The sequence below is a fragment of the Oenanthe melanoleuca genome, chromosome 1A, assembly GCF_029582105.1.
Source record: "Oenanthe melanoleuca isolate GR-GAL-2019-014 chromosome 1A, OMel1.0, whole genome shotgun sequence".
NCBI classification, from domain to species: domain Eukaryota; kingdom Metazoa; phylum Chordata; class Aves; order Passeriformes; family Muscicapidae; genus Oenanthe; species Oenanthe melanoleuca.
The window spans coordinates 32,584,226-32,611,410 of NC_079334.1; the positions used below are offsets into that span (position 1 = coordinate 32,584,226).

At 34.2% G+C, this 27,185-nt stretch overlaps 1 protein-coding gene across 3 annotated transcripts in view; it reads left to right on the plus strand.

The window, feature by feature from the left end:
* The window catches only part of PPFIA2 (PTPRF interacting protein alpha 2), a 270,133-nt gene that overhangs the window by 179,135 nt on the left and 63,813 nt on the right, over positions 1-27,185 (plus strand). For all 3 annotated transcript variants that reach the window (XM_056481941.1, XM_056481942.1, XM_056481943.1), the window contains 2 exons: positions 15,981-16,097; positions 26,434-26,655. In XM_056481941.1, coding sequence (XP_056337916.1) covers positions 15,981-16,097; positions 26,434-26,655 — 339 coding nt within the window. The remainder of the gene's footprint in view (positions 1-15,980; positions 16,098-26,433; positions 26,656-27,185) is intronic.

Sequence of the window (27,185 nt, forward strand, 5' to 3'; positions counted from 1 at the left end):
TTTATGCTAAATTCCACAGTGAATACACATACAATAAAACACTTTAAAATTTTATTGTATTATATATAAAAATAAGTGGGCTTACTTTCTTGGGGAATTGACTATTTGGGTTTCAGTAATTTCTGTAGTCCTGTCTTGGTGTCTGTTCTCCCAGGAGAGTTAGTATTTTCTTTCATATACATTTTCTCATACTTATTCTAAGAGTGTACTATATTCAGGACTATATCTAAACATAACATAATAACAGTAAATTGGTTCCCTGATTTAACAAATTGCATTCAGGTATATGACAAGTATGTATGTTAAGATATTCCCTCTCCCTGAAAGCTTGTGGCTGTGGCTCTGACACAGCAACAGTGAGAAACTGCAGACACTTGAGAGCATTTATTGGAAATATTCTTATATTTAAAAACCCCAAAACTGGGAGAGAACAGCTGTAGTTTTCCATGATTAGATAGTAACTAAGCTCTCATTTAGCAGTCCTTGTGGCATATTACACACATAACAAAGAGAGTGAGATCATCTGTAACTGGCAAAGCTGATTTCAGCTCTAGTTGCTAACAGAGTCTTGCAAAGCACATAATGTTGGATATAGTAACACACCTTGAACTCTAAACTCCAGAGCAGCTGGGATGGGCATTTGGACCTGTTAGGGGAAGTCAGCTTGAGCAGCTGATGTTTACATGTAATTACATATGTGTAATAGAGTTTGTATTTTATTAAAGCTTCTATTTTGTTAAAGAGTGGATTAAAAATTATTTAAATATATGTTTTCCTATGGGAAAGGATTATTTGACTATATGTTTTATTTTGCTGCAGCTGATTAGTGATTGTGGAAGGGGCTATTGTACATAGCAGCAAACTGAATTGCTTTTAGTGAGATTTTGTGCAGACAGGAGCAAGATAACTGCAGTCATAAAATTCCATGTCCATCCTGCATTTTCTTTTTCATTTCTGCTTACACTCAAAGCCATTACTAGTTCACAACTAGGAGATGTTCTGTTCATTATGTCTGTTGTTGACAAGATAATTAGAAGATACTGTTAACAATTATTTTTGAGAAATTTACCTCCTGTTTTTAATTAAAATTACTGGAAAACATAGCTACTTTTGCTTACCCCTTAGGTGCTTTTAAAATTGTGCTGGTTCTCATCTTCTTCCATGTAACCTGTAGTCTCTCCAAATACTTTTGTTGCTGAGGGTTATAATTTGCAGTTAGAAATTAGACAAGCTGCAAGTGGGCATCCAATAACAAAGCTCAGTGGTATAATAATGTTCTTCTGTGAATGTTTTTCAAGGGAAATGTTTTTCAGATGTTTTTCAGTAAGTGTATGAATATTTGCAATGTTGCACAACGATCTGCTAACTAGCCTCCTTTTTGCACACTAATTTGAGAAGAATGAGTCTCATTGGCAAGAGAAGTTAATTTATCTTCACAGTTTTGTCATTCATGATCTTAATGGGAATTAACTTTAATGCTGAAAATACTGACAAGATAACTACTTTTGTTCTTCAGCTTTAGAAATACTCCTATTACCATTACAAATGTGAATCTTTGTTAAAATATGCTAAACCATACACATGCAAACAACACACCAAGGTTAGTCATGAATCCCATATATTCCTAGGAACCCAAGTGCTAGCAGCTTCCATAGCTCAAGAGTACATCGATTATAGACCATGACCCATAGTGACATTTTTAAATCCATTTCTGCAATAATGTGCAGTGTAAAATGACAACTGTTGCAATTTCCATTAACAGATGTTTTCCCAAACCTTCAACAAATGGTTAAAAAACAACAAACCAAACAACATTGAAAGCTTTTTTCCAAGGCTTTTTTCTAAAATTAAGCTTTATACATAATTAATAAAATAGTGGAATTTTTTTTATTTTAAATGGTTGTGCTTAATTTGCACATAAATTTTCTTCTGTTCATTTTAAACAATTATCCATCCCTTGCAACATCTTTCTGTGTTAATAAGAATCATATAATAAGTGGCATTCCAAAACCCTATCTTGTTTCCTGTTAATATGCTGGCTTTTCCATCTTTCCTCATTAGTAGAAAGTGTGACATATATAGCTTTACTTACATTTATTATAGCAAATATACTCTTTAAGAACCCAGAAAACATTGGGACTGCAGAATATTAAATTACAGAAACTACTGATTTGTCTGTATATATCACTGTACTACCATATGCATTTCCTCAGCATTTGTTCTGATTTCTAATGCTATTTCCAAATGCCAAATAACATTGTATTGCTTCTGTCAACTGACACATAGATTATATTTTAAAACACTTCAGACTTCATTTTAAAGCCTCATTGTTACAATTGCTTCTGAAAAAATTTACTTGACTTTGAGGCTAAGTTTAACTGCTGGAGTTCTCAGAGATCTTGCAGGAGTTTTGGATCATAGATCACTGCTTCATAAAACTGCATACATTCTGCTGTTTAGGCAGTGGGTATGTTCCTGACAATGGGTTAGTTTATTCTTAGGGTACCCTAATGCTAATTTTGTAGCATTTATGAAACCATTCATAAATTATTTACATCACTGAAAAGAGCTTGGTTTGAAATTTCAGATTCTTTATGTTCCATACCAGGGACAGCAGAAAATGTATCCATTTATTCAGCAAAGACCTTCCAAATACCATCTTAATTGCTAAACTTCTGCTGTTCAGGGCAAACCAAGTTCACAGTAAAAAATGCAGTAAAATTGTTACAGCAGAGGACAGTTTTGGCCCTGACCATGAGGGATGCTGCTGACATGACTCTGGTATTACTGCTAATGAAATATTCTGTAGTAGTTAATACATATATGTATTTCAAAGTGAAGTCTTAGCTAAATGTGGCATGTCCTTTTTACCCATGGTTGCACATGAAAACATATTTCTATGTCTATTTTCTTCATTTCCAGTTAGGTTAAGGCATTTTTTTACAGGGTTTTCTTGGTGGCCTTAGGCTTTCTGTGTAAATACCATTCAAAGTGATCTTTGGAGTGAAAGTATTGTAAAAAGAATAGTTTGCTGGGAAAAATAGATGTGCATTTCTTGAACATATATTTTACACAAAATTTCATCAATCCAGAATTCAGAAATTATGTATATCAAAACTTTGGATGAAATTTTATTTTTTATTTTATTTTATTTTTTCTGAAGGCCAGGCAGATGACTTATATCTGTTTCTGGTGACTCAGGGCATGCATTTTTTTGCAAAGAATCTGAAACACCCTGCCTGTATAGTATCTCCTTTCACCATATTTTCTCAGAATGCAATTGCAAGTTACTGCTTTCTGAACTCTTTCCTACATGTTTTGGTTTTTTTTCAGTTTCTTTATAAGCTATAGATTTGCAGAGGTCTGACACTGAAGAGATATTCTTTGTGGTCTGAACTTTAGTTTAAATGTCTATGTAAATGTAGTAATATATATCTTTTCTGCAAAGTTGCACATAATTAAAAATATCTTGATTTACAATGTAATTTTAAATGCTATGCATAGTCACTTTTTAATCTGCCTTTAACCTTAGCCATCTAATTAAATGTTGCCTCTGCAGAAAGTTATTGTTGCCTTTAAGTTTTAAATGTGGCAATGATGCAAAATGATGATTATTTTGGTGATTATTTCTTATACTACATGCTTTATAGCATTAATTTATTTCTCTACACATTTGAATTAGTATGTGTGGCATGGTAATTGAAGAGGTGGAAAATTAATGCAGCAGCACTACAGCCTTCATTGCCTATTTTTTTACAAAGTGAAAAAGAACTAAGCACAAGAAATAGCCAGTTAAGTTGCCATAACTATTTCATTTTATGTCCTCAATTAATTCTAATGTGAGTTCTCAGAGCAAAAAAAAAAAACCACTAAAATCCTATGTGAGCATTGAGAGCAGCAGGTTTGATTTTGCATTGCCATCACTTTTTTCCACTAATTTCATGTTTCACTAAAATTCAGGGCAGAACAGGTATAAAATCCAATGCATTTTCCAGATAGCAACTGAAGAACAGTAATTTCTATTGACATATATGAGGTGAACGTCACTACTGCATTTGCAAGAGTGGTTTCTTAGTACAGCTTCCATAAACATCTACCACAGAGAAAAATCTTCAGATTTTGGCTACTAAAAGAACATACATTTCCTCCCATGACAGCAGATAATGATGTTGCAGATATTATTATTTTTATACAAAAATCTTAGTGACTTAAGCCTAATTATGTGTTTACCACAGTGTAGTGTGTGCAATGCAGAAATTACATATTGAATGCATTCACCAACTTTGGTCTTCTTCACTGAGATGGTTTTGCAGGGCAGAAATGTGTCTGCCCAAATGTCTTAGGGTGCTTTCAAATAAACATCCTGAAATGCTGTGTTCTCTTTCCCCTCCATTTAGCATGTGGCCACCTGTAACAAATGCTAAAATGCCAAAGCCATGTTCTCATTTTGCACTGTGTTTTGTCTAAGTTGAATGCCTCCTGTGTGTTCTTTAGAAGACACCAATTTGTAAAAAAGGATTCGTGGTCTCCACTCTCGTGTTCATGGAGCACTTAAGGAAATATTTAGCTGAAGAACAAAGGTTTTTATTCCTTCACAAAGACAGTGTGATTAATAGTTTTAATTACATGCTTGATATTAAATGTTTGCTTGCTTTTATATATTTCTTTCTATGTATTTTTTTTCCTTCGAATATTATGTCATAAAGACAATTATTATTTCTGGTTATGTTTTCTAAATATTCTAAGGTCCCAAGTATGAATGTATTCAGCTGCTTCAGAGTTTTACTCCTGTTAAAGAAGTAAAACCCTGAAGCAGCTGAATACATTCATACTTGATGAAAAATTCAGGCTACTAAGGGTCTCCACTGCAATTTTGATTTTTTTTTTTCCTCAGAACTTCGTGTCATGGCTGATTAGCTCTTCTTCGTTTTATTTACTTGTAAAATTCTTTATGGGATTTTTTATATAAAGATTGGTGACTAGAGTAAATCCCAGTGTCGCAGATTTATCATTGAGGAGTGGAGTTCTGTTCTGCTATATTTATTTTTAAAAAACCCTGAGATTGTTTGCAGCATCATTTTTTTGCTATGACACATCCCTGTGTATCAATCAGAGGATGCATACTTTTCTCTTAAACTCTTGTAAGCTGTTATTTGCATTAAAGGAAAAGAAAAATTTATGTTTAGTAAAGTAAAGCTTAAGGGAGCATGGCAAATGGTAAAAAAAAGCAATGTCAAACCATGACTTGCTACTTCCTCATTCTCTACTCTTCTCCCAAAACCTGCTGTGCAGCTATGAAGCAGTTGTTTAAATATACATTAAAAGAGAAGTGAGATCGATGTTTGAAATATTTTTTGCAAATCTCTTCAAATCTACTTCATTTTTATGTCTGACAGAAATATTTGATTTAATGAAACCTTGGTCCCCCATGATTAGAAACTTGGGTGATTTAATGCCTTGTTTTACTGAATAAATGATGACTGGAGATTAAAAATTCCCAGTTTCCTTTAGACCTTGAAGCAAACTTTCCATAAAATTAGCATCTTCATCAAAATGAGCATAAATCTATTCCAGTATATTCTTTTGTGTGTATGTCTCTCTGTGTTTTAAAAGCATTTGTTTTATAGATTGCTCATTGTGAAAACAAATTAGGTGCTACTACCATAATGTAAAAATAAGAAATCTTACTACAAATTCTATTACAAATACTCATACTGTTCTTCTGTTTAAATGTTATATTCTCATTTTTTTTTAATATTTATGCCCTAAGTCTTCAGATTTTTGCCTTTGTATTTTTCTATGCATTAAAAACTATGGACCAATCTGAAGTGTAATTTAGATTGCTGCAGAAATATAAATATATAGTTGTTTATTTATTAGCAATATATTCCTTCTTGACTTCCATACTGAAGTGCTTTTATTCCACATTTTTCCTATGATTATTACTGTATTACAATGCTCCCAACAGAGCTCCAGTAAAGGAGCAGGATGCCATTTTGTGGGGGAAAAAAAATACTGAGACATGGTTTCTGGGCCACAGCACATAACAGTATAAATTTTTCTCATGGTGTGCATTGCTCATACAGCTGTTGAGCATTTCTGTAAAGCTCAGGTAGCACAGTGACCTGTGCAACAGATTTGGTGAGCAGCAGTTATTCTTTTTACTACCACAGGGGCTTTGTAAACTGTCTTATAGGACTCAGGCTCATCTGATACTCTTTGAATATTCTTGCTCCTAAAACCATAAAGACAAGTTCTGCTGGGTTGATTGGTTAGTTGTTTCTACAGCAGAAAAAGTCGGATGCAATCCAGTAGTTAATGGATTCATAAGTATTGATAGACAGACTTATATAAATTGTATAACTTGATTTTTGACAGCTGATGGCTGTAGTGGCATCTATCCAGGTGCACATTCTGTCACATGATTGCTGTTCTGGAACCCTGCACAAATCCTGGTATCCTATGATATAAATCCTGTGAATCCTATCACACTCACTGTGTTTTGACTCCATGCTTGGCAGTTAAATACTGAGTACAAGTCCCCTCATGCCTGGTTTCCTAAAGGAAGAGAGGCTGCAGGCAGGAAGGAAGTGACAGTGCTCTCTGTGAGGTCCTGCAGCTAAATAACTGTAGGACACAGTTCATCATCAAATAACACAACCACTCTGCAACAAGTCAGCATGTATGGACAGTTTTCTGCATCTTATGAGGCTGAGTTATTTGAGTTATTTTGGGGGTCTGTACAGTGTTTTATATTAATCAGTTAAGAGGGATCACAGAGCATGCACAGCAGCAAAAAAGTACATCAGTATATGACAGAGCTCTGTGAAGCTGAAGAAGATGCCTCAGAGATTGATGAATAGATCTCCTCTACCTTATTCCAGGGAATTACAAAATAGGAAAGCTCTGAGTCTCCAGCACAGATTTTGCAGATTTCTAATTTACCACACATTCCTCACCCAAAGCAGAAAAGAGGGAGAAAGAGGAAATGGCATGGCAGCCAAAGAAATACAAGCTGAGAGGACATAGGGATCACACAAGCCAGATGTGTGGTTGAGCAATTTCACAATCGTTTGCCAACACACCTGAAAACTCCAGGAGGCAAATGAAGTTGGAAGGTTACTTGTATATGGTTAGTTTAGGATTGATCATAGTCAGCGTGAGATTGGACACCAGGATAATTTCAGTTTGGATTTAATGTCATGTGTTTGGCAGTCTGTTTAGGGAGCTTAACAAATCAATGGAATGCAACTCTGACCAGACCTGATTTCACAAGTTCTCATTAGCAAATGCCTTACTTTAAACATATCAAATTCCTAAAGTAAAGAGCGTAGCACATAGGTAAAGGTGTGCTTAGCTGACATGCATTGTAGAGGTCACTATTACATGTAAAAAGTATATCCTTGAAAATTTTAATGTCTAATGTTTAATTTGCTCACAGTGTTCTGAGTGCCTTTCATGAGACATCAGAAAGAATATATCATTTCTCTTTGATCTGTTATTTTGGGAATCATAAGCTTTGAAATGGATGCCATTTTACCCTGCACTGGAGGTGTGAATTCAGGTTTCAGAACATAGCTGCTTATCTTTCTGTCTGTATCAGCTTTGGGGTCATTTAATGTTTGTAATTTGTCATTTGTCAAATGAGACGTTCAAGCAGATGAAGATAGTTACATTGCAAGAATTAGATTTGCAATATAGGACTGCAAGACTAAATAATTCTTTACCATTATTATCTTTTTGCATATCCATCTTGGTGAAAAGGCAAAACACATACCCATTATCCTCTGGTTTTAATCTGCTGGAATAACGTATTCTTTTAACTTTTGTTCAATATGCTTCTTTGGAATGATTATTTGATTTTCTGAAAATTTGTTAAATATTAGATGATTTGTTAAGATCCTCTACTAACTCTCAAGTCAGATTTTAAATAGTATAACAAGATCATAGTATCTTTTATGCTTATTACTCTCCATAATAATTTTTAATGTATGGTTAGACCTTACATGATGAATTTGTATGAAATATTTAAATTTAAGCTATGGTTCAATAAACAAAATCAATTTAAGCTTCACTAGGTTCATATTTATGAATCAATATTCCCATTAACACTTGAACCAGAAAATGTATCATTTGTGTTTTCCTGTTGGATCACCTCAACCCTACAGTGCACATACAGCTTTAAGAGTATTCTGCAAATTCATAATTTGATTAAATAGCAAGGGTTACAAACAAAGACCCATAATATGACTGTAATAGAAATAAATATAGAAATAATTTTACTCTGAATTCAAAAATGTCAAAATATCAGTTTGATTAGGAAATGTCAACATTAGTACATAGTAAATAATCTTCATTAATACTAATGGGGACCATCAGTGTATAGGTGAAATTATTGCAAGAGAATCTGTAGAGGATTTGACTTGGTTCAATCTATAGAAAATGAACTTGCTTGCTTAACTTGGCACCTGGAAAGTGTGGTTTGGATACCTTTAATCATGTAGAATATGTAGTTACATACAAAAAGAAGGAAAAAGAAGAAGCTGTATGTATCATTCCACTACATTAGAAAAGGCTGTCATATTAGATTCCACTCTGCAATAATCCTAGGATAAAAGCATTATTTTAGAAGATCCATGTACTAGGAATGTCCTTTGTAATTAAGAAAGAGATAGAATTTGAATCAGTGAAGTCTATATCCTTGATCTTCACTGAAGAAATCTGGGGGGAAAATTACTACCAGTAAGAATGTTATTGAAAAGTATTGAGATCTTGACTAGAATTAAATGGGTACATTTGGTTTAATACTTGAAATACAGACTGTACTGAGATTCAATTTCAACAGAGAGAGTGGGAATGAATCTTAGGTTGGGATTTCTTCAGTTTGCAAGTGCACATCATGGTAGTGGTACTTCAGTTGTAGTTCTAGGATTAGGTTCATTTCCTTTCTGGATATTTCTCATATCCTATCTATCTGTTGTATATTTTCATGTTTTCTACAATCAGCAGCAGAGATGGTGATTTTAATACAGATACACTGTATAGGAAAATGCGATAAAACAATATATATTTGCAGAATAGTGGTTTTCATAACAGGCATCTCCAGTCAAAATAAATCTAAACAATCTCAAATCTCTAGGTGACAATATGCAGACAAAGAATATAAAATTTCATTTGGGGCAGAGTGTTTTCACTCATAGGGACCTATATTGGTGTAAACAAAAGAGGAAAACAGATTTGCAGTGCAAATAACAAAACAAACTTCTTTTCCAAACTGCACAGTATTTTTCAAACTGAATTATATATGTTAAACATGGGTTCTTTTCAATTAAATGCTTTATCTACTAAGACCAATTACATAAAGTCCTAGAGGTACAAATATCTGTGTATATATTATCATACATATTTCATATATAAATGCAAACTGTACACATGTTTCAGTAACACATATATTGTTGAAAATAATGGACATTATAACGTGTCTGCCAAATCCATGCTCAGCTCTGACAAGCTGGAAATTAGACCCTACCAATGAACTCCAGAGATTTTGAATACTAGACTTTGTTAGAGTAAAAATGAAAGAACAATTGTTTTGCCACTATTTTGTTTAGTTTGGTAAGGAAAAAAAAAAAAAAGAAAAGCAAGTGAAATTAGTCATCAGGTGTCAAATATACAACAATATAATTCAACCATGTAATTGATATTTGTTACTATTTTCCTATTGTGCTAGTCTCTGTAAAAGACTGTTCTTTCACTGTGTTGTATTTCATACAAATTTTGTGACAAGTTAAAAGTAGTACATTTTTGTTTACTTCGATAAGGGTTTCTGTAAAAACGTACCCTGAAATGCAGCTGGTAATCTGTGAAAAATCGTGGTAGTTATTCCACACAATAGCACCTGCACCATTGTTTTAAATTGCTCCTGTTCTGTTTTCTAAGTGCTGCTAGAGAAATAAATGGTGCGTGCCCTAGAGAACGTGTAATAGCACAAGACAGGTGTTTACACAGTGACAATTTGGTCCAGAATTCATAATGGAACAAAGGAGACTATTAAACCCCACTGCCTTATCACCAGCCTGAAATGTTGGTGTATTACTGCTTTTAAAGTAGATGCCTGCTGGCTTGGATTTCAGAGGGAGTCAGGGCTCAGAGGTGGTGCAGAGGGGAGGCAGCAGCTCCTGGGGTGGGTCAGGCCCTGCTGCAGCCAGCTGAGCTCCAGTGTGCATCCAGCTGTGCCACAGCTGTGCAGTGCCCCTGGACCACAGCGCCCCTGGCACCCACACCAGTGACCTCCACAGCGTGTCGATAAAACACGGATAGCAGGACCCTGTCAATAGTGATCACAAGCACAGACCACCAACAGTAAAGCACCACGGGGTTAGTGTTGTCATGTTTTCCATTTCAAATTAGCAAAGTGCTGCAGGTTCAGAGCATCTCTGGTCCTTCCTGCGTGTTGTCACTCATCATGTGCGCTCCAGCGACATGGAAGCGCTACCCACCGTACAAGCAGGATTGCAGACAGCACTGCCAGCTTCAGTATGGTGAGAATGAAATCAAGACCTGCCAGAAGCTGCAGAAGCAAGAGGTTTTAGCTTTCATTGACAGAATTTGAAGCATAGGAGGTAAAGACTTTAACTGTAAAAGATGTGTAACTGAGGGCTAGAGCTTGGTGCGCTACCTACCCACAAACATACAAGATTTGTTTCCACGACTGTCTGATTTTCTACTACTGTCTGATCTCCAAGGCTCCCTCATGAGGATGATTTCACTGTAATTAGTATTTCTACATAACAATTAAAGCTAAACAGTGATATTCATAAAAGGTCAGCAATCTCAAAAAGGGAGAATTCATTATGCAAATATGTTGAAAATATGTATTACTCATAATCCCACAGGTTTTTATTTTAATCAAATAGTATTTTTTCTTGATATGTCAGGACAGGTTTTAAAGGACTCAACTGTGTAAAGTTTCTAGAAAGCTCACCTCTATATAACAATAAAATACACTGAAATTCCAGGCAAACAGAAAATAAACCTAGCTGAGAGGTTTTCAGTCTTTAGTTTAAAACTGAAATTTGTGCTAAAAAATCCCTACTTGATTCTTTTTGGTTTACATCTTTTAATGGGGGAGAAGGTGAAGTGCTAAGTTTAAAAAAAAAAAAAAAAGTTTTTTTCTTCCCCCCCAGTGAACCCAATGTACATTGTTTGGGCTGATGATTTCATTCCCTGCCTCTCAAACTTTTCAGTCTGAAAAGACTTTATTCTTTTATTTTGTTCCCTTGAAGTATGGCTAATGTTGACTGCAATGCTGTATGTTCCCTAGGTATATTAACTCCTAGATATTGTGAAAATAGAGCCCAAATCCTGTATTTGCCCCATTAAACATACCTGGTTGAAAATCTGAGAACCTGCATTGCTGAATGGAAAAAGCAATGCATTTCAAAACTAAAGTAATCTTTATGGAGATTCCTTTTTATCTACTATCCACTGCATATCCTCTTACAGGTTGTGTGTTCCAGTATATTTTCATTTTATCTAATAAACCCAGTTCATATTTTGCTGGTTTTTGCATCTTGGTTTTTAATTTCCTTTTTAGTTATCCTTCACAGTATTGTAGGTTTTCAACTACTGTGTGAACCTTTTATTTCGTTTATTTTTGTATCTTAGTGTTAGTTAGTTACTAACACTTTCCCTTGTTAAATAGAAGGAATTTATGCTATGGCTCACTGATTTGTAATTTCATGTTATCTTTATTCATTATGAAATTTTCGTATTACATTGTCCTTTTCACCACCATGGCTGATGGGTATGGCTGTATCAGGTACTTCTTCACATCAGTACTGGTTTATGTATTCATCTTCTGTTCTATGCTGTATTTTAATATTTGAAATCAATATTCCTCAGCACCTGGACTCAAGATATTAAGTATGTAGGCATGGTATGTAGATTTGGCCATTTGGAAATGGAGACTAGTTCAAATGTTGAGTCCAAGTTGCTGAATCCTAACTTCATTTAAAAATAAATCCAATTCAACAGTGTCTGTAGATAATGGACACAAGTTCTGCTAATTTAGAGGGAATTTATGTGGGTAGTATAGTGGAGGTATTTACCAAAATTTTAAATGCAAAAAGCTGGGCTTTAGGAACATTGAAATTATTTATTAGTTGAGACAGAAAGGCAGAAGTTGTGCAAGGTTATGTTCAGAATTGTGACAGAGTAGGGCTTTGGAAACTGTGCCATTTGTTTTGAGGTACCTGTGACATCTGGAAAATAGAATTAAAATCGATGGAAATTATTTAAGGTTTTGATGTGCCTTATGAGTCACAAAACTTGCATGCAAAAGTGAGAAAAGTGTTGAAGATAAATATGCCTGTGAGAAGAGAACAAGCTGAATTAATTTTTTTCAGATGAGGGGGTATTTTCATGGACTTAAGCTACAAAAGTTAGAAAGGTCCAACTGGAAAAGTAATACTCTACATTTTGTTCTTAAACTGACAATGATTGCTCCATTTTTGTTGATCAAAAAAAAAGAACTTTTCAGTTCTGCTGAATGAACTTGGTGAAGAAAGCAGAGAGCCAAATTTAAACTTTCTTTAGACTCAACTATGGAGAGACTTGAAATTGTACTCTTGTTTAGAGTAGCATTGAAAGGCATTACTGTGGTCCAGATGAAGTGTGCCAAATAGGAAAATAATGTCCGTGACTGTAGAAATGGAATACAATCATTTGAGATCCACAAGCAGAAGCTGATAAGAACAAAAATGTGATGTATTTGATCATGTATTAGAAGGTACAGTTTGGACTTCAGTGTTTAGGTTGGTTGTCCAGTTTGGGGTACAACAATCCTAAACAGAATAATGATCTTTATCCACATTTTTTTTTCTATTAATCTGTCTGGGGTAGGGGAGGGAGGGGTATTTTTATTTGTTTTCAGCAGCTATGATGCCATCCTCAAGAATAGTACTGAAACAAAGAACATAGAATGGAAACCATTGGGAATTTAGCATTAGAGGTTAGATAGTATGAAGGTACTTGGAAAGCTGTCTGTGGGCATGTTTTTTCGTAGATACTTTAAGTTGGATGTCATAAACATAAAAACATCAGTAGAACCGATGGGCATTTCTCAAAAATAATATTACCAACTTTCATCTGCATTGAGAAATCATCTTCTTACCCAGATCTCTGCTATTATTGCTGTCTGCTATTGTAGTGATCATTAGAATTTAAGAGGTTTTGGAGTCTACCTAGGAAAAATTTAGTCATCTGTGTCTTCACCCAGATTATCAACCCTTCTTCCACGTTTTGGCAACCAGTTTAAAAAGTTACACAAATGGTTCAGTGATTAAATGAGAACATTTGCAAAAATTTTGCACATATTGAAAGATAAATCAGAAAAAAGTAAGTAATAAAAAGGAGTATGATAGGAATTAAAAACTTTTGTTTCAACAAAGTAAAAAGCAAAAATACTTGTAAGACACTGAAGAATTTCCATGCTTCCTTAGGAGCACTAATTCTGCCTTAATATATTCATTAAATCAAGAATAGAACAAGTATGAAAACAATTTAGCTGCGTGTTCTTCACAGTTTAGATCTGTTATCTGATGACTACCCAAGAGCTGAAACTTCTGCAATGTGCCAGACTTCAAACTCTTTGTTGTTCCTGTATATATTTGCTCTGCATTCATTACAGTAATACAATTGTTGAAACCGTAATGTTTAACAATGATGGATTTTTGGCAAAGTGATTGTTCCCAAACATTAAGAAAATTAAGAAAATTCCTCCAAATAATGAAACTTAATATTGCATTATTTTATTAGCCTGTCATCTAAAATGAACATATTAGTTTTTTCTTATTTGTTTACTTGGAAAGTGCTGGTACCTAGAGACCCATAGAGGCTAAGAAAAATTAAACTGTTTCAAATATGTGATTAAATGACAACATTTTGCACTAGTGTTTAAAGAGCATTCTTATTCAGCTGAAAGGCTGGTAAGGATTTGTTCAGATACAGGTAATAATTCAAAATTAAGGTACAGTGATGTCTGCTTTTTAATGGATAAAATATTATCACATGAAAAATCCAGATATATTGTTGCAAGTCAGCTAATATATCCGATGATTTTACATTTTTTTAAGTTATGTGCAGTTGCTCTACATCAGTCAGAATTTTATAATATGTGTGTTGAAGAATCTCAATCTACCTGAAAGTATCTTTTAGCACTAATTGATGGCTAATTTTATTTGGTGGAAGCCATAATTGCTGTAGTTTTGATTTGAGAACTATTTGAACCATAAAGAAAAAGGAGTGAATCTATTCACAAATATTTATCAACAAAAGCTAATCACAAAGCTAATAAAATATTGAATTACTGATTGTGTAAAAAGCAATGAGATTATAACAGCTAATGAGATTATACCAGTGCTTTTTCTGTTACTTGAGACAGACATAATTCTTTTATTTAAGCAAAATGTTTTAAAGTTCAGTGTATTTGTACAACCCCCAAAGACACAGATTGTCTCAGACAGTTTTAATTCCCACTCTTGTAATTTCCTATAACTGCTTGGATGAAATGTTGTCTTCAAATCTTTGGTCTTGGCACTGAAATCAGTGGGAGTATGTGACTTCTACAGGGGCTGTAGCTTGGATTTTTTAGTGAGCAGTGAATCAGCCTGCTCATCTGAATCTCATATTACAGCAATTTTCAACATTTAGATTAAGGAAGAATTGTTTAAAGTGGTGCTCTTACATCTCAAATGTTGGTCAGAGTGATTCAAATGGTCATTAAAATAAGCACTTAAATATAACTTAGACACATTTGAAAAGTTTTAAATTAAAATTAAATTATTCACATCAAAGTAAGTTTATCTTAATGTCAATTAGAACTTAATTTAATTTAATTTAATTTAATAAATGTTCCACAAAATCTTGACTGCTGCACACTTTTAACAGGCAGTACTACCTAAAATTCTCCCACCTACCCCATGCTTTTGTGTTCTAGGATGGGACAGTCTTTTAGGATGTTTCTGACTCAGGACTTATGTGGACAAAATATGGCAACAGAAGCCTTTAAACTTATATCACCTTTCCAAAAATGGCATCTATGCACCCTACTATTGTTCTACTGTGTTTTATACATAATGTTATTCATGAGGTAAATAATTTACTGTATGTGCTCATAAAAGCAGAAAAATACAGAGATATGTAACTGTGCAATTTAACAAAATTAATTGTTTATATAAGGCAGATCTTACAGTTTATCACAGTATACAATATAAAAAAAAAAAAAAAAATTAGCATCTAAATCTTTCTAGGCTGTGTATTGCCTGAGAGTAAGCCACAAAGTCAGAAAGAAAGCAACTTATTTTCCAGTAGCTGCATGTGAATTTTAGTAGCATTACCATTAAATAAGCAATATTTTAAATACAGTAAAACCTACTTGTGTATGTGCTAAAACAGTCAATGAATAGTAGAGGGTGTTAATGTACCTGCTTTTCTTAACACAAACCTTGTAAAATATGTGTTGCTGTTACTAACAGATGGGAGGCTGACAGAAAACTAGCACTCTGTTTTACATCACTTGGGTTTGATTCATAGTCTCTTGGTACTGTTTCCCTATAGCAAAGTTTAGTATTCATTGAATTCTGTATAAACGAGAAAGTCTTGCTCTCACAGTGTTAAAAAAATCAATGGCTAACTGCTGTTTCATCTTTCAAGTTAAAAAAAAGGGTCCTACCACAAAATCAGGATAGAAGATGAGACAGTGGTGACTATCATGTCATTTGTTCCTTTGCATCCTTAATGACCTTGAGATACCATTAGTATGCTTGGGTTTTAAACCTCTCTGCATATCATGACCTAATTTTGCAAGTACTACAAATGGCCAGCATAGGATTGAATTGTTAATAGGTTTTAAAGATTGCCTGCTCAGTATTTTTCTGATTTATCATATATATTTACCAGTTATTTTCTTTCTTTTGCAGATTGTAGCTTTGCGTGAACAAAATGCACATATTCAAAGGAAAATGGCAGCTGGGGAAGGGTCTGCTGAATCAGAGCATATTGAAGGAATGGAGCCAGGGCAAAAGGTTCATGAAAAGGTATAAAATGTTAGTTGTCGTTAAATCTAACAATCCATATGATAAATAATCAGGTTTTAGATTTTATTAATGTGAATATTTTATGGGGTGTCCATTTAGAGTATTGTCTGCCTACTGAAACCAACATGAAAAAATTAGCTTATTTAAATGGAAAACATGCAAATGGGCAGGTCCTTGCTCTTTGATAGCATATGGAGTTAGATTTATAGCTTATAACAACTTTTTCTTGGAATTTATGCATAATGCTAAAATTACAAGTCCTATATGCTTATGAATGATCCTTTGTGCATGACATACAGAAGAGCAAGGTGTAGTGTCATGTATATGTGGAAAGCTGTATATGCAAACATCCCTGCAAAAAGAGACCCTAAGGGGAGAACAGAGACCTAAAATCTAGAAAAAGTAATTTTTGTCTGTGCTGCCTGTAGATATTCTTCAAATTCATGTCCATGCTCATATAGAGAGAAGCTACTTGCTTAGCACTCCTTCAGTAAGAAATAGTTACATAGAATTCAGGCCAAGGATTTGCTGCTTAATGCTGAAAGACAACAAAATGTAGAGACTAATTTATAAAAAGGATTTTCTCCTTAGCCTTAGATTTCTATATTGATAAAAACCAAGTTGAGCATCTTCCTCTCCTGCTTCAGAGTTATTAAATTAAAATGATAGCATAACATAACATTTGGCAGACAGCTGAAATGAGTAGAGCTGCTGCTTGGATCTCTAATCGTGCATTTTTGTGTAATGCCATATGATGAACAGTGGCATAATTCATACTTAGTAAAAGTAGCTGTCATCATTATTTATTTTATAGTCAATCCAATTTACAATGGTGCACTCGCAGTGCAGACATTAATTTTACACATTTTGCAGTTTATGTGTCTTTTCCTTTGAGTAATCTGTATGGTTGAGAAACACACAGTGAACAAATAGTGTTCATCTACACTCCCCTTTCTGCAAAGTCTTACTCACATACTCATCTGTGAAGTTTTGATAAAGTGTTTGCCCCACTCAGTTGTGCTTTTAAATACTACTGCACTGTTTAGCTGAAAATATCTGACTTCCCAATTTCTTTGTAAGCCGTGTCTTCTGATTTGAGCCACTGGATTCGTTGCTTACAAGCAGAACTAAGTAGAAATAAGACTACCCATCCTTTAAGAAATCTGCATATTTTAACACTAATGAGAAGAATGAAGACCATTCTACCACTGTAGCATATTATTATCATCATCATTTTTTTAATTGAATGTTTCTAGAATAATATATCCAGAAAACTTCTATGCTTCCTGACAAAAACAATTTACATTGCTCGGGTTAAGCTGAAGTAAAGATTTTTACTTACTAGATTTTGCTCCTTGTGATAATGAAAGAATACTGGATAGGGAGTTAAGAGGAGGCTGTATTGACACCAGATCAACCAGTGCACTCTAATTCACATCCTCTACACTAGCTGCTCTCTACCTTTCTACATTTACCTTGGTGGCCATCATCAATTCCTTCTTACTTAGGAAAGAGAAACTTAAAAGCTAGAAAATATAGAAACTTCCAAAGAGGCCAACTTGCACAAAGAGAAGAGCTTTCAAGGACTTGGGAAAATTGTTTCAAAGAACACCTGACAAAGATCATCAGCTGTGGGAATTGAGATGCACCCATTTCTGTTATTAGATATTCTCCTACTTAGATCTGTGGATACTTGCTGCCACCCAGATCCTTCACTTAATCTCTGAGAGCAATTGCCTGTTTTCCCCACAAGTGAAAGCCAGGAAGGAGAGAACTCCCAGTGAATAAGGTGCCCATTGGGAAATCTAGGGGAGCAACTAGGGATGCTGCAACAGTGGTACTGAACAGCCAAAAATAAGATACTATGAATAAAGAGTTTGTTTTCAAATAAACTCATTGTTTCTTACAGGCATTTGTTTCAACTTCCTCAAGAACCATGAAAGTTGAATTATTCAGTCAAACAGTATTTTCAGAAATGATCATAGGCAAATTTGGAAGCATTAGAGTTGCTTTGGAAAAGAGGAGTACTTCTGATGTTGTCCACCTTAAATGTCCACATTACAGTATCCCTTTCAGTTGTAGTTATATTTTGTTTGTTTCTCTCTCATAATGGAGAATATTCATAAATTCTGTTCCACTTATTTTAATTCAAATGTATAAAAAATAATTGCAATAATTCTTCTGAAGTTAATGGAGTTTTATCAGAGATTAATTAGCCTGAGAATGACTATTTTTATCCTCAATGATGCCATGGATGTATCAAAAAGTTTCATGCTTGACAAATCCATTTCAGCATGAATTTGTTACACTAAAAGCACAAAAGCTAAGTATTTAAGTGAAGTGTAAATCATAGTGTTTCTCCTCGAAACCACACTGGTCTTACCTATAGTAAGGGCAGTTTTACCAATAGAAATTGGTAATTCCCTTCAGAACAATATCAGAAACAAATTGAAACAGATACATATACCAGGATAGGTGAAAGAGCCTGATATTTATAGTGCAATGATGACCAAATATTACATTTTATGAGGAATTCAGAGCCGTATAGACTTACTTTTTGCAAGAACTAAACAGCTGGGTCTATTTTGCTTTATAATAAACCTCAGGCTGTCACATTTAGCTGATTTAAGAATCATGTTTTTTCTTTTTATTCATAACACTAACACATTGCAATAATTAAATCAAATGTTCAAAATTAAATCATTAGGTTATGAATAAAAAAACCTGTGAAAAAATTGACAACAATTAGGCATTGTATCCTGTAGGAGTAAAAGGTGTTTTGCCAAGGCAAACATTGTGGGCTAAAATGTTCAGAGTGCAAATCAAATACTAATAATAAAAGTAGCAAATGTCTTGCAGAGCAATCATCAGAATCTGTTCTCATTTTTGGACTTGATTATGTTTGGATTTTCTGATGCATGTTTTTGTATGATTAATAGAAAACTGCAGAAAGCTTCCAGTTTCCATTTTTACTGAAAAAAGTTCATGTCACATACACTCCTGTGTTTTGTATGATTTAAAAAAAAAAAAATCTTTCAACTGGCAGCATAATGAAATGTCAGAGAATGGATTGAAGGAAGGACCTATGTATAAATGTGATGTAAAAAAAATATTGGGAGCTGTGATCCTTGCCCCAAAGCATGTACATTCTACATTAGAGAAATAATACAAAATACATTTGATAAGCAGATGATGAGTTTGTTTACAAGCAGTGCAGATATCTTTCTGGTTTTCTAATTATCTCTTTCTGGATTAATATTGATAAAGCTAATTAAAGAATCATGCTGAGAGGAACTTAATGAAGGTTATGGCTTGACATACCTGAGGAGGTGAGGAGCATTGAGTGAAAGGAAACATGGATAAAAGCTTCAGCTGGGATTAGAAGCCTTCATGAATCAAAGGACAGTATGCAGTGTTCTTTCAGAAAGAGTCTAGGCAAATATTTTACAGGTCCTGTTCTGCTTAATAGTTTAGTATGGCTGCATGGCTGTGAATACTTAGTGCCCCACACAATGGCATAGAGAGCTGCATTGCTAATGCATAGTTTAAATGATAAATCAATGGACTTAGCTCTTTGTCAATAAATCTGTTCTTTGCTTGTTTCATATAAATTAGTGTGCCTTTCATTCATTCAAGTTTATTTCACTTTTTGCCCAGTAGAAACCCCTATATGCTACTACATATTAAGCCTGTTAGAACACAGCTTTAAAGGGGGGATTTTGCAGGGGAATTTTTCATTTCAAGTGCTGTGTTAGCTGACAGCATTGCTGTCAGCAAGGCTGTCTGACCTTTGCTGAATGATTTACTGCAAGGAGTTGGCAGGACATAATTTCTAATGGTAGAATGGGGAGACTACTGAGAAAAAGGTGTTAGTCAAGGCAAATGAGGATTGATTTTGTGTGTATAGTTTGGTTTGAACAGCTAGATAGGCCCTTACAATAAAGGAGCAGTAACTGATTTCTGTCTGTGAGAGCTGATAAAGTCTTCTAAAAGTGTAAAAGAAACAGGCAGGCATTTGGGAAGGGACCAGCAACAAGAAAAAAAAATGCCCACCCAACAAGTGAACACCCTCCCCTCCCTCATTTTGCAAAAGGACTGAAGTGGGACAGGTGATCACAGACATCAGGAAGATGAATAAGAGCTGAAAGCTGATCAGGAAACAGATATTCTAGATCTTAAATTAGTAACAAAACTAGGAGTCTTTTGATGGCTCAGTAGAAAGAGCAAGAAAGTGAAGATGTTTAGAGATAGAAGGTGGCTATTTTTATATCACTATTGAGGTAGGGAAGAAAAATTTCTGTGGAGAGAATATTGTATTTGGTAGCTGATTAGAGGTTGGAGACCATTGAAGAGGAGACCTCTAATGACCAGATTACTGCCTGACACAGACTAAAATGTGTGAAACAACCTAGACAAGTAGAGTAATTTCCAAACACAGGGGCAATCAACCACTTAGAAATGACTGTGACAGCTTAGGTTTAATGCTGCTGGATTTGGCACAGCTTTACACACTCTAGTTTGTGAGTTACATGGATGATGATCATGCTGCTTTGGCTTGTTTAGTTGTCCTTTGGGTTTGGTCTATTGCATAGCAATGTGTCTCTGTTAGTTTCTTTTGAATGTTTTGTATGATGCATTTGAATGGAATGGCTTGGAAGAACTCTACAGTAAAAAGCATCTTCTGGTAACATTTATTTTTACGTCTTAAACAACATCAGTAATAATACTGTTTGCAGCATTGATTTTTACTCCTGCTTTCATGAGAGTAAATGACCTGAATAATTTAGCTTGGTGGTTATTTTACTTAGTTTTTGATATTCCTATAATATAGAATTCAGATGTTTATTTGACCTGTGAAGTAAGCTCTATTTCTGTCTCTTCCCTTATGATGTAGCCTTCATGATCAGATTTTCTAAGTTGAAAGGAGCATCTTCATCATTATAGAGCTAAAAATAATCTTGTTTCCCCCTGGGATTTGAGATAAAAAATTCAAAATTTCCAAGTGAGGACCATGATACAATGAGAATTTTTAGTGCAATGAGGATTTGTGATGCAATGAACTTGCCAACACTCCTTTAAAAAATAGGTGTCAATTAGTGTTATTCACCATTTAGAGCGTCCTAGTAAAGAGTAGACACGAGGTACACAATTTTAGGGTTTTAATAAATAAGACCATAAATAGAAAGGCAGAATACACATACACACAACAACCCCAACCACACAACCCAGTACTAGTACTTACACCATAAAAATACTTCTTTCTTCTAGGAATTCTAGAAGACCACACTTCTGAATTTTTAGATTATTTTCAATTATTCAAAAGTACCTTATGGTTAGAGTATAATTTAGCTCTCTGACATGGAAATGCTTGTGCATATAGCCATCCTGTGAATCATTTGTGCTCATATTAACAAAACTAAGAGGCAAAAGTGAGGAGTTCTGTCACATTAATGACAGTGACTTTAATGTCACTGTCTCTGCTGCAGGTTGTTCAGAGATAACCTCATGAGATGTTATTGGTTTCCTTCTTACCACTCTCTGAGGTTAAAGACTAGCAAAAAATACATAAGTTATTGCTGGTGGATAGTCTTTGGACCAAATATTTTGGGTCAGATGTTTTACAGCTGGAGAGAAAACATCTGGAGGTGTTTTTCTACTGTTCTTGGGATTTGCTTTAAAAAAAATAAGTTTTCATTTACATTTTACCACACATGTAGCTGAACATAAGTACAAAATAAAATGGAAGAGAACTTTGCTATATAACCTGTGACAATTTTACCATTTCTTTTGCAAAATTCTGTAGACTGGTGTCTCTACTGTTTTTGTGTAATTATTATTTTACATTACATGTAACTCCAATTAGTTTGCCTCCAGTATTATTTTCCTAAGGTTTAATTGAAAGGGCAGGATGAATTAGATTAACAGAGACTACAATATTCCAGATTAGCCTTTCTTTACAATTTCTCACAGTGCTCCTTTCACCACTGTTCTTGGTCTTTTCCTTTTATTATCTCATGTAGAGTAAAGTAGCAATATTGGGGGGATTTATGGTTATTTGTAATGCTCCAATTTGCTGTCCTTCTCCGGGCTGACACTCATATGTGAGCAGCAGATTGTCTTATTTCTGTGCTTTTTGGATCTTGAAAGAAAGAAAACTATGTTCCAGGGGTGTTATTTTCCTTTTCTTACTGTTCAGTGGCAGGGAACATTTACTTTCCTCCTCCATTTCCACAGACCTTAAGAAATTAAAAATCTACTTCTCCCCCCAGATATTTCTTGTTTAATGCCTATTATCCCCTCTTTCCTGTCTCTGAGTGTGCTACCTGTTATAGTTAGTACCATCACTGTCATTAGATAAACTTGATGATTATTCCATCTTTTTCTATTTCTCTCCTATCTTGTTTAACTGTATTTGAGTGAGTGTAAATGGTTCCTTTATGAAGGAAGAGTGTATGTAAAACCCATAGTAACAACCATGTTATTTATGTTATATCAGTTATTTATCCACTGGGGTGACATGGTGATATAACAGGAAAAAATAAAAATAAAAAAATAAATAAAAATTAAAAAAAAAAACAAAACCAGCTTACAAAAACCCACAACAGGCATCCTCTTGCTGTTGCTCTTTCCCTCGTTGCTCCCAGGAGAGGAGGAATGCAGGTGCTGCATTGCTGGGTGGAGATGTCATTGCTCATACACCTTTGTTTGCTCTTACCTAGCCCAAGAAATGACACCTTAAGCTTCTCTTGAGTCTTGCAGTCCAATGCCAGCCAGATTTCTCATGTGGCTGAGGAAGCTGTGGAGAGGGGCAGGAGCAGAGCACACACTGTATCTGTGTTACCTGCCATGTCTGAAAGATGAGGGGGGAAATATCTGATGATGCCTCTTCTGCAGCATTGAAGTCTGAATAAGTAAATGTGATAGAAACAGATGGACTATTTGTATTGGGTAAACCACTTAGCAAAAAACCCTGAAAGCATTGAAGCATGTGAGCTATTTGCTGCATTTCTTTTTGCAAGGAAAAATAGCCATTGGTCTTAGATTCTTTCAATGAACTAAATGAACTTAAGGAGTGTGTCCATATGTAGCTTTTTCATGACCACCTTTGATAGACAGCATCATAAAATTTGTTGAAGACTTCATCTGGATGATTAACTTCTAAGACAGACCTAGGGATCATGTATGTTTTCTGTTTTCTCTGCTAGAAGTTTTGACTGGTTAGAAAGTTTTCTTTAGCATTCCTTCTTTAAAGATTTCCTAATTGTTTCAGATTACTTCCAGTACTTTCTTTTCCACTACCCCAACTAATTTGACACTATTTTTTCAATTTCTTGGTGATTGGGGGTAATACAGGGATATGACAGTAAAGAATGTCTATTTTGAAACTTTTTTTTTAAATTATGTTTTTTCTGAAAAGGTTTCCTTTAGTGCTTCAGGTAATAATTAGCAGAGATCTATTTCATTGTCTCAGACATTCAACTAACAGTTTATTTACAAAGGATTGTAATTAATATGCAACAACAACATTGTCATTGATTTATTAATTGCAAATGTTGCAATCAATGCACAGCATCAACTACAAGAAGCTCCTTGAATACCAGGAAACAAAAAATTTCAACCAGATAAGAAAATTCAGCTAGAGAAAGAATAAGAAAAATAATCAAACATGGACATAAAATTGATAATAGAGAAGATGCTACAATTCTATCCTTCCAGCTTCTTCCATAGGAGATTTTTCTGGGGAAGCAGAGATTCCTGGTCCTTTCACTAATTCAGAAAATGAATTTGAATTTCCATCTACAGAATGCCTTTTGCTTCTATTGACATAGCATATTTTCACATTCTTGTTCAAGTTATTTTCATGTGGGAGAGAAGGGAAATTATTGCCATAAGTATTGATAAAAACCCTCCTTAAAAACAGAGGAATGTTATATCAGTTATTTCTTGAATTAATGCTTAATAACTTTCTACCTGTGGCCTTTTGAAGTGATCACTGTATGTGATGTACCCACAGAATGGATATATCATAAAATAATAACAAGGCATGAAAGTGACAAAATGTTAGTTAAAATCCTTTGATAAACTTTTAAAGTATGCTTCAAAATTCCAAATACACCAGATTTTAAACTGAGTTTTAAAAAATTTATTTGTGTATTTAGAGAAAGCTGGGTTTTTTTATCCTGATCTTACTAGGACAATTAAAATCCTGACATTTTTAGTAAGTTAGAAGTTTTAAATACCAGCTAGCTCAATATATGAATACAGAAAAAATGTAAAGCAAAGCAGAATGATGACTAGAATTAAAGTTGTGAAAAGAGTTCATCAAAGAATTATGAGGGAAGTTAATGTGCATAGATCAAAATACATACATACGTAGTTTTCAATCACAGCATTGGTTTAGGGGTGAGAGACAAATTCTAACTGCAGTATCACTTGTCTTTCCAGAAATCTTGGATACTAAGTTAATTAGTAGAAAAAACCTGTTTTTCAGATTTAATTTATATTTGGTTTAGTTATTCATATCTTAAGGAAAGAAGCTTCATTAATGAGAAGAGAATCTGTCTCTTGGAGTGAATGTACTCCCAGATACCACGGGTTGCCATTTCTTAATTACCAGGGTTTGTGTCACATAAGGTTCATGAACACATGCCATTTATTACATTTGAGATTTGCTATTTGGCTTATTATAACTTTGTAGAATTCCTGAACTACTCTTCATAGAACTGTAGGGCAAATTCTATTCAAGATAAAATTTGCTAACCTATGAAAATGGCTAAAATGTATGAGATTACAGCTGTAAAACAATAGATTATAATTGTCATAGATAAAAACGTTATCTTAAATTTTCAAAATTTTTGAAGTATGATGGTTTGGCTGTCTTATCCTATTTGAGTGTTTGAGTACTATTTAGTTTGTGACAGCTGCATATTAATAGCATTTTGATTCAAGTAGACTAATTTAACACTTTGAAAGTACCAAACTAAGTATAAATAAGTTTTTAATTTGCTATACTCATCTTACCATAGTATGCTGAAAGTAGATCAACGATGGTTCAGCAGCTAACATAAAATATCTAAAATATAATTAGGTAGTATGGAGAATACAACTTTGGAACAGAGTTACTGAGATGGAGTGAATTTTTGAAGTAATTTTATTCAGAGGTCAACAGTGGGGCAGGTGATCTTGATCTGGGTTCATTTTATGTCTGATTGAGAAGCAGTGCTGTTAAAGCCATAAAATAATGTTCTGAGAATGTGCTAGAAGATTTCTATATAAATATATTTTGACAATAATAATACAAAATTCTAATGAAAGCTGTTTTCCCCTCAGACCCTGCTGGGGATTTTTCATATATACATTGCTATACACATTATCACCTGAAGGACATTAAGCACCTTTTAGGGCCAATATTTCTGTATAATGTTTGAAATTATAATTACAGCAAAATACTTTTCTCCTGTGTTTCATAATATAAATTTTTCCAATAAAATTGTACATAATCAAGAAAGTTAATGACAGGTTAGGCACTTTGATTTTATTTTTTCATGTTGCAGGTCAAATGAAATATTTCTGATTTTGTTTATTGTCCCTACCTGTTTTTTGACGTGAGAGAATTAAATTTGTATGAAACCATAGGCTTAGCTGATACTGGGAAAGGTTAATGTGAATATCTGTTGTAATGAGGATATATCAGCAAATCCTGCACTTCTATCCTGAAATCATTTATTTGCTATATAAATCATATTGCTGAGATCGTATCCCAAATGTAGCATGTGTTACAGAATCTTGATTTTTTTTCTTTATAACTATATTCATACCAAGTCTTTTGGCAGCACATAAATTACTTCAGCAGAATTTGTTTCTAATGTAAATTTAACCAGTATGTTGTCTATACTGAAAGCAGTTTCTGGTACACTGAGTTTGTGATTTATTAATGTTGTTTCCTGTCTGCAGCATGGTGTATTTTGCAAACGACATTAGCTTTATTTAAATTAAAATGTTGTGTAAGTTTAGTTAAGACTAATGAAAGCAATCATGTGATTTTTAAAAGTATTGTTGTAATCTGTGCTCAAATAGTCATAATGCCAAACAAAACCTTTTTATGTGTAGTATTCTGCTCTTAAGGCAAGTGGTTACATCTGTGATGCTACATTCTGGAATCCATTGATGTAAATTAATCTTTGCTATTTTTTTGTATACCTATCTTATCTGCCATGAAAATGTTTTTTTCCTTCCTAGTTGTTTTGGGAATTTTAAAAATAATCATTGTTTATAAATTCTTTAGCTCAAGCCCCTATTAAAAGATAATAAATCAATGTCACTTCTCCATTAACAGCGCCTGTCCAATGGCTCAATAGACTCCAATGATGAAGCCAGCCAAGTCGTTGAACTTCAGGAGCTCTTGGAAAAGCAAAACTATGAAATGGCACAGATGAAGGAGCGCTTGGCTGCACTGTCTTCTCGGGTGGGAGAGGTGGAGCAGGAAGCAGAGACTACAAGGAAGGAGCTCATTAAAACAGAGGAAATGAACAGTAAATATCAGAGAGACATTAGAGAGGTAAGGAATTCACCACGCTCACCTCTTATTTCTTGATTGCTGTTCCTGTGATATCCACTACAAACTGATAGAGGCCAATGTATATGAGCAGCAAAAGTCGAGCACTGATGAAAGAAAGCCCTTAAACATAGGAGAGGGAAAATTTAAATTAAGAAATAGTGCTAGAAATTTATTCCTTTCTCTCAATAAATGATAGTAAAATTTAATTTTCCATTTCTTTCCTCCTCTTAAATTTGTGGTGTTTCTCAGTGTATCGTCTCTTAGGCAGATGTTCTCAATATGTATGGATGGTTGGCTTCTAGAATTTATTTTACTATGAATTATTATCTTTCTATTACATTGGTTTTTAAGAAAAGACTGGGTATAGTATCAGTGCCATGGCTAAATTGACAAGGTGGAGTTGTGTCATAGGTCAGACCTGATGATCTCAAAGCTGATCTTGTGATTCTGTATCACGGCTACCAGAAGTCCTAAAGAATTCTCTTTAAAACTGAAGATTTACTGCAGAGCATACATTACACTCCTGTCTA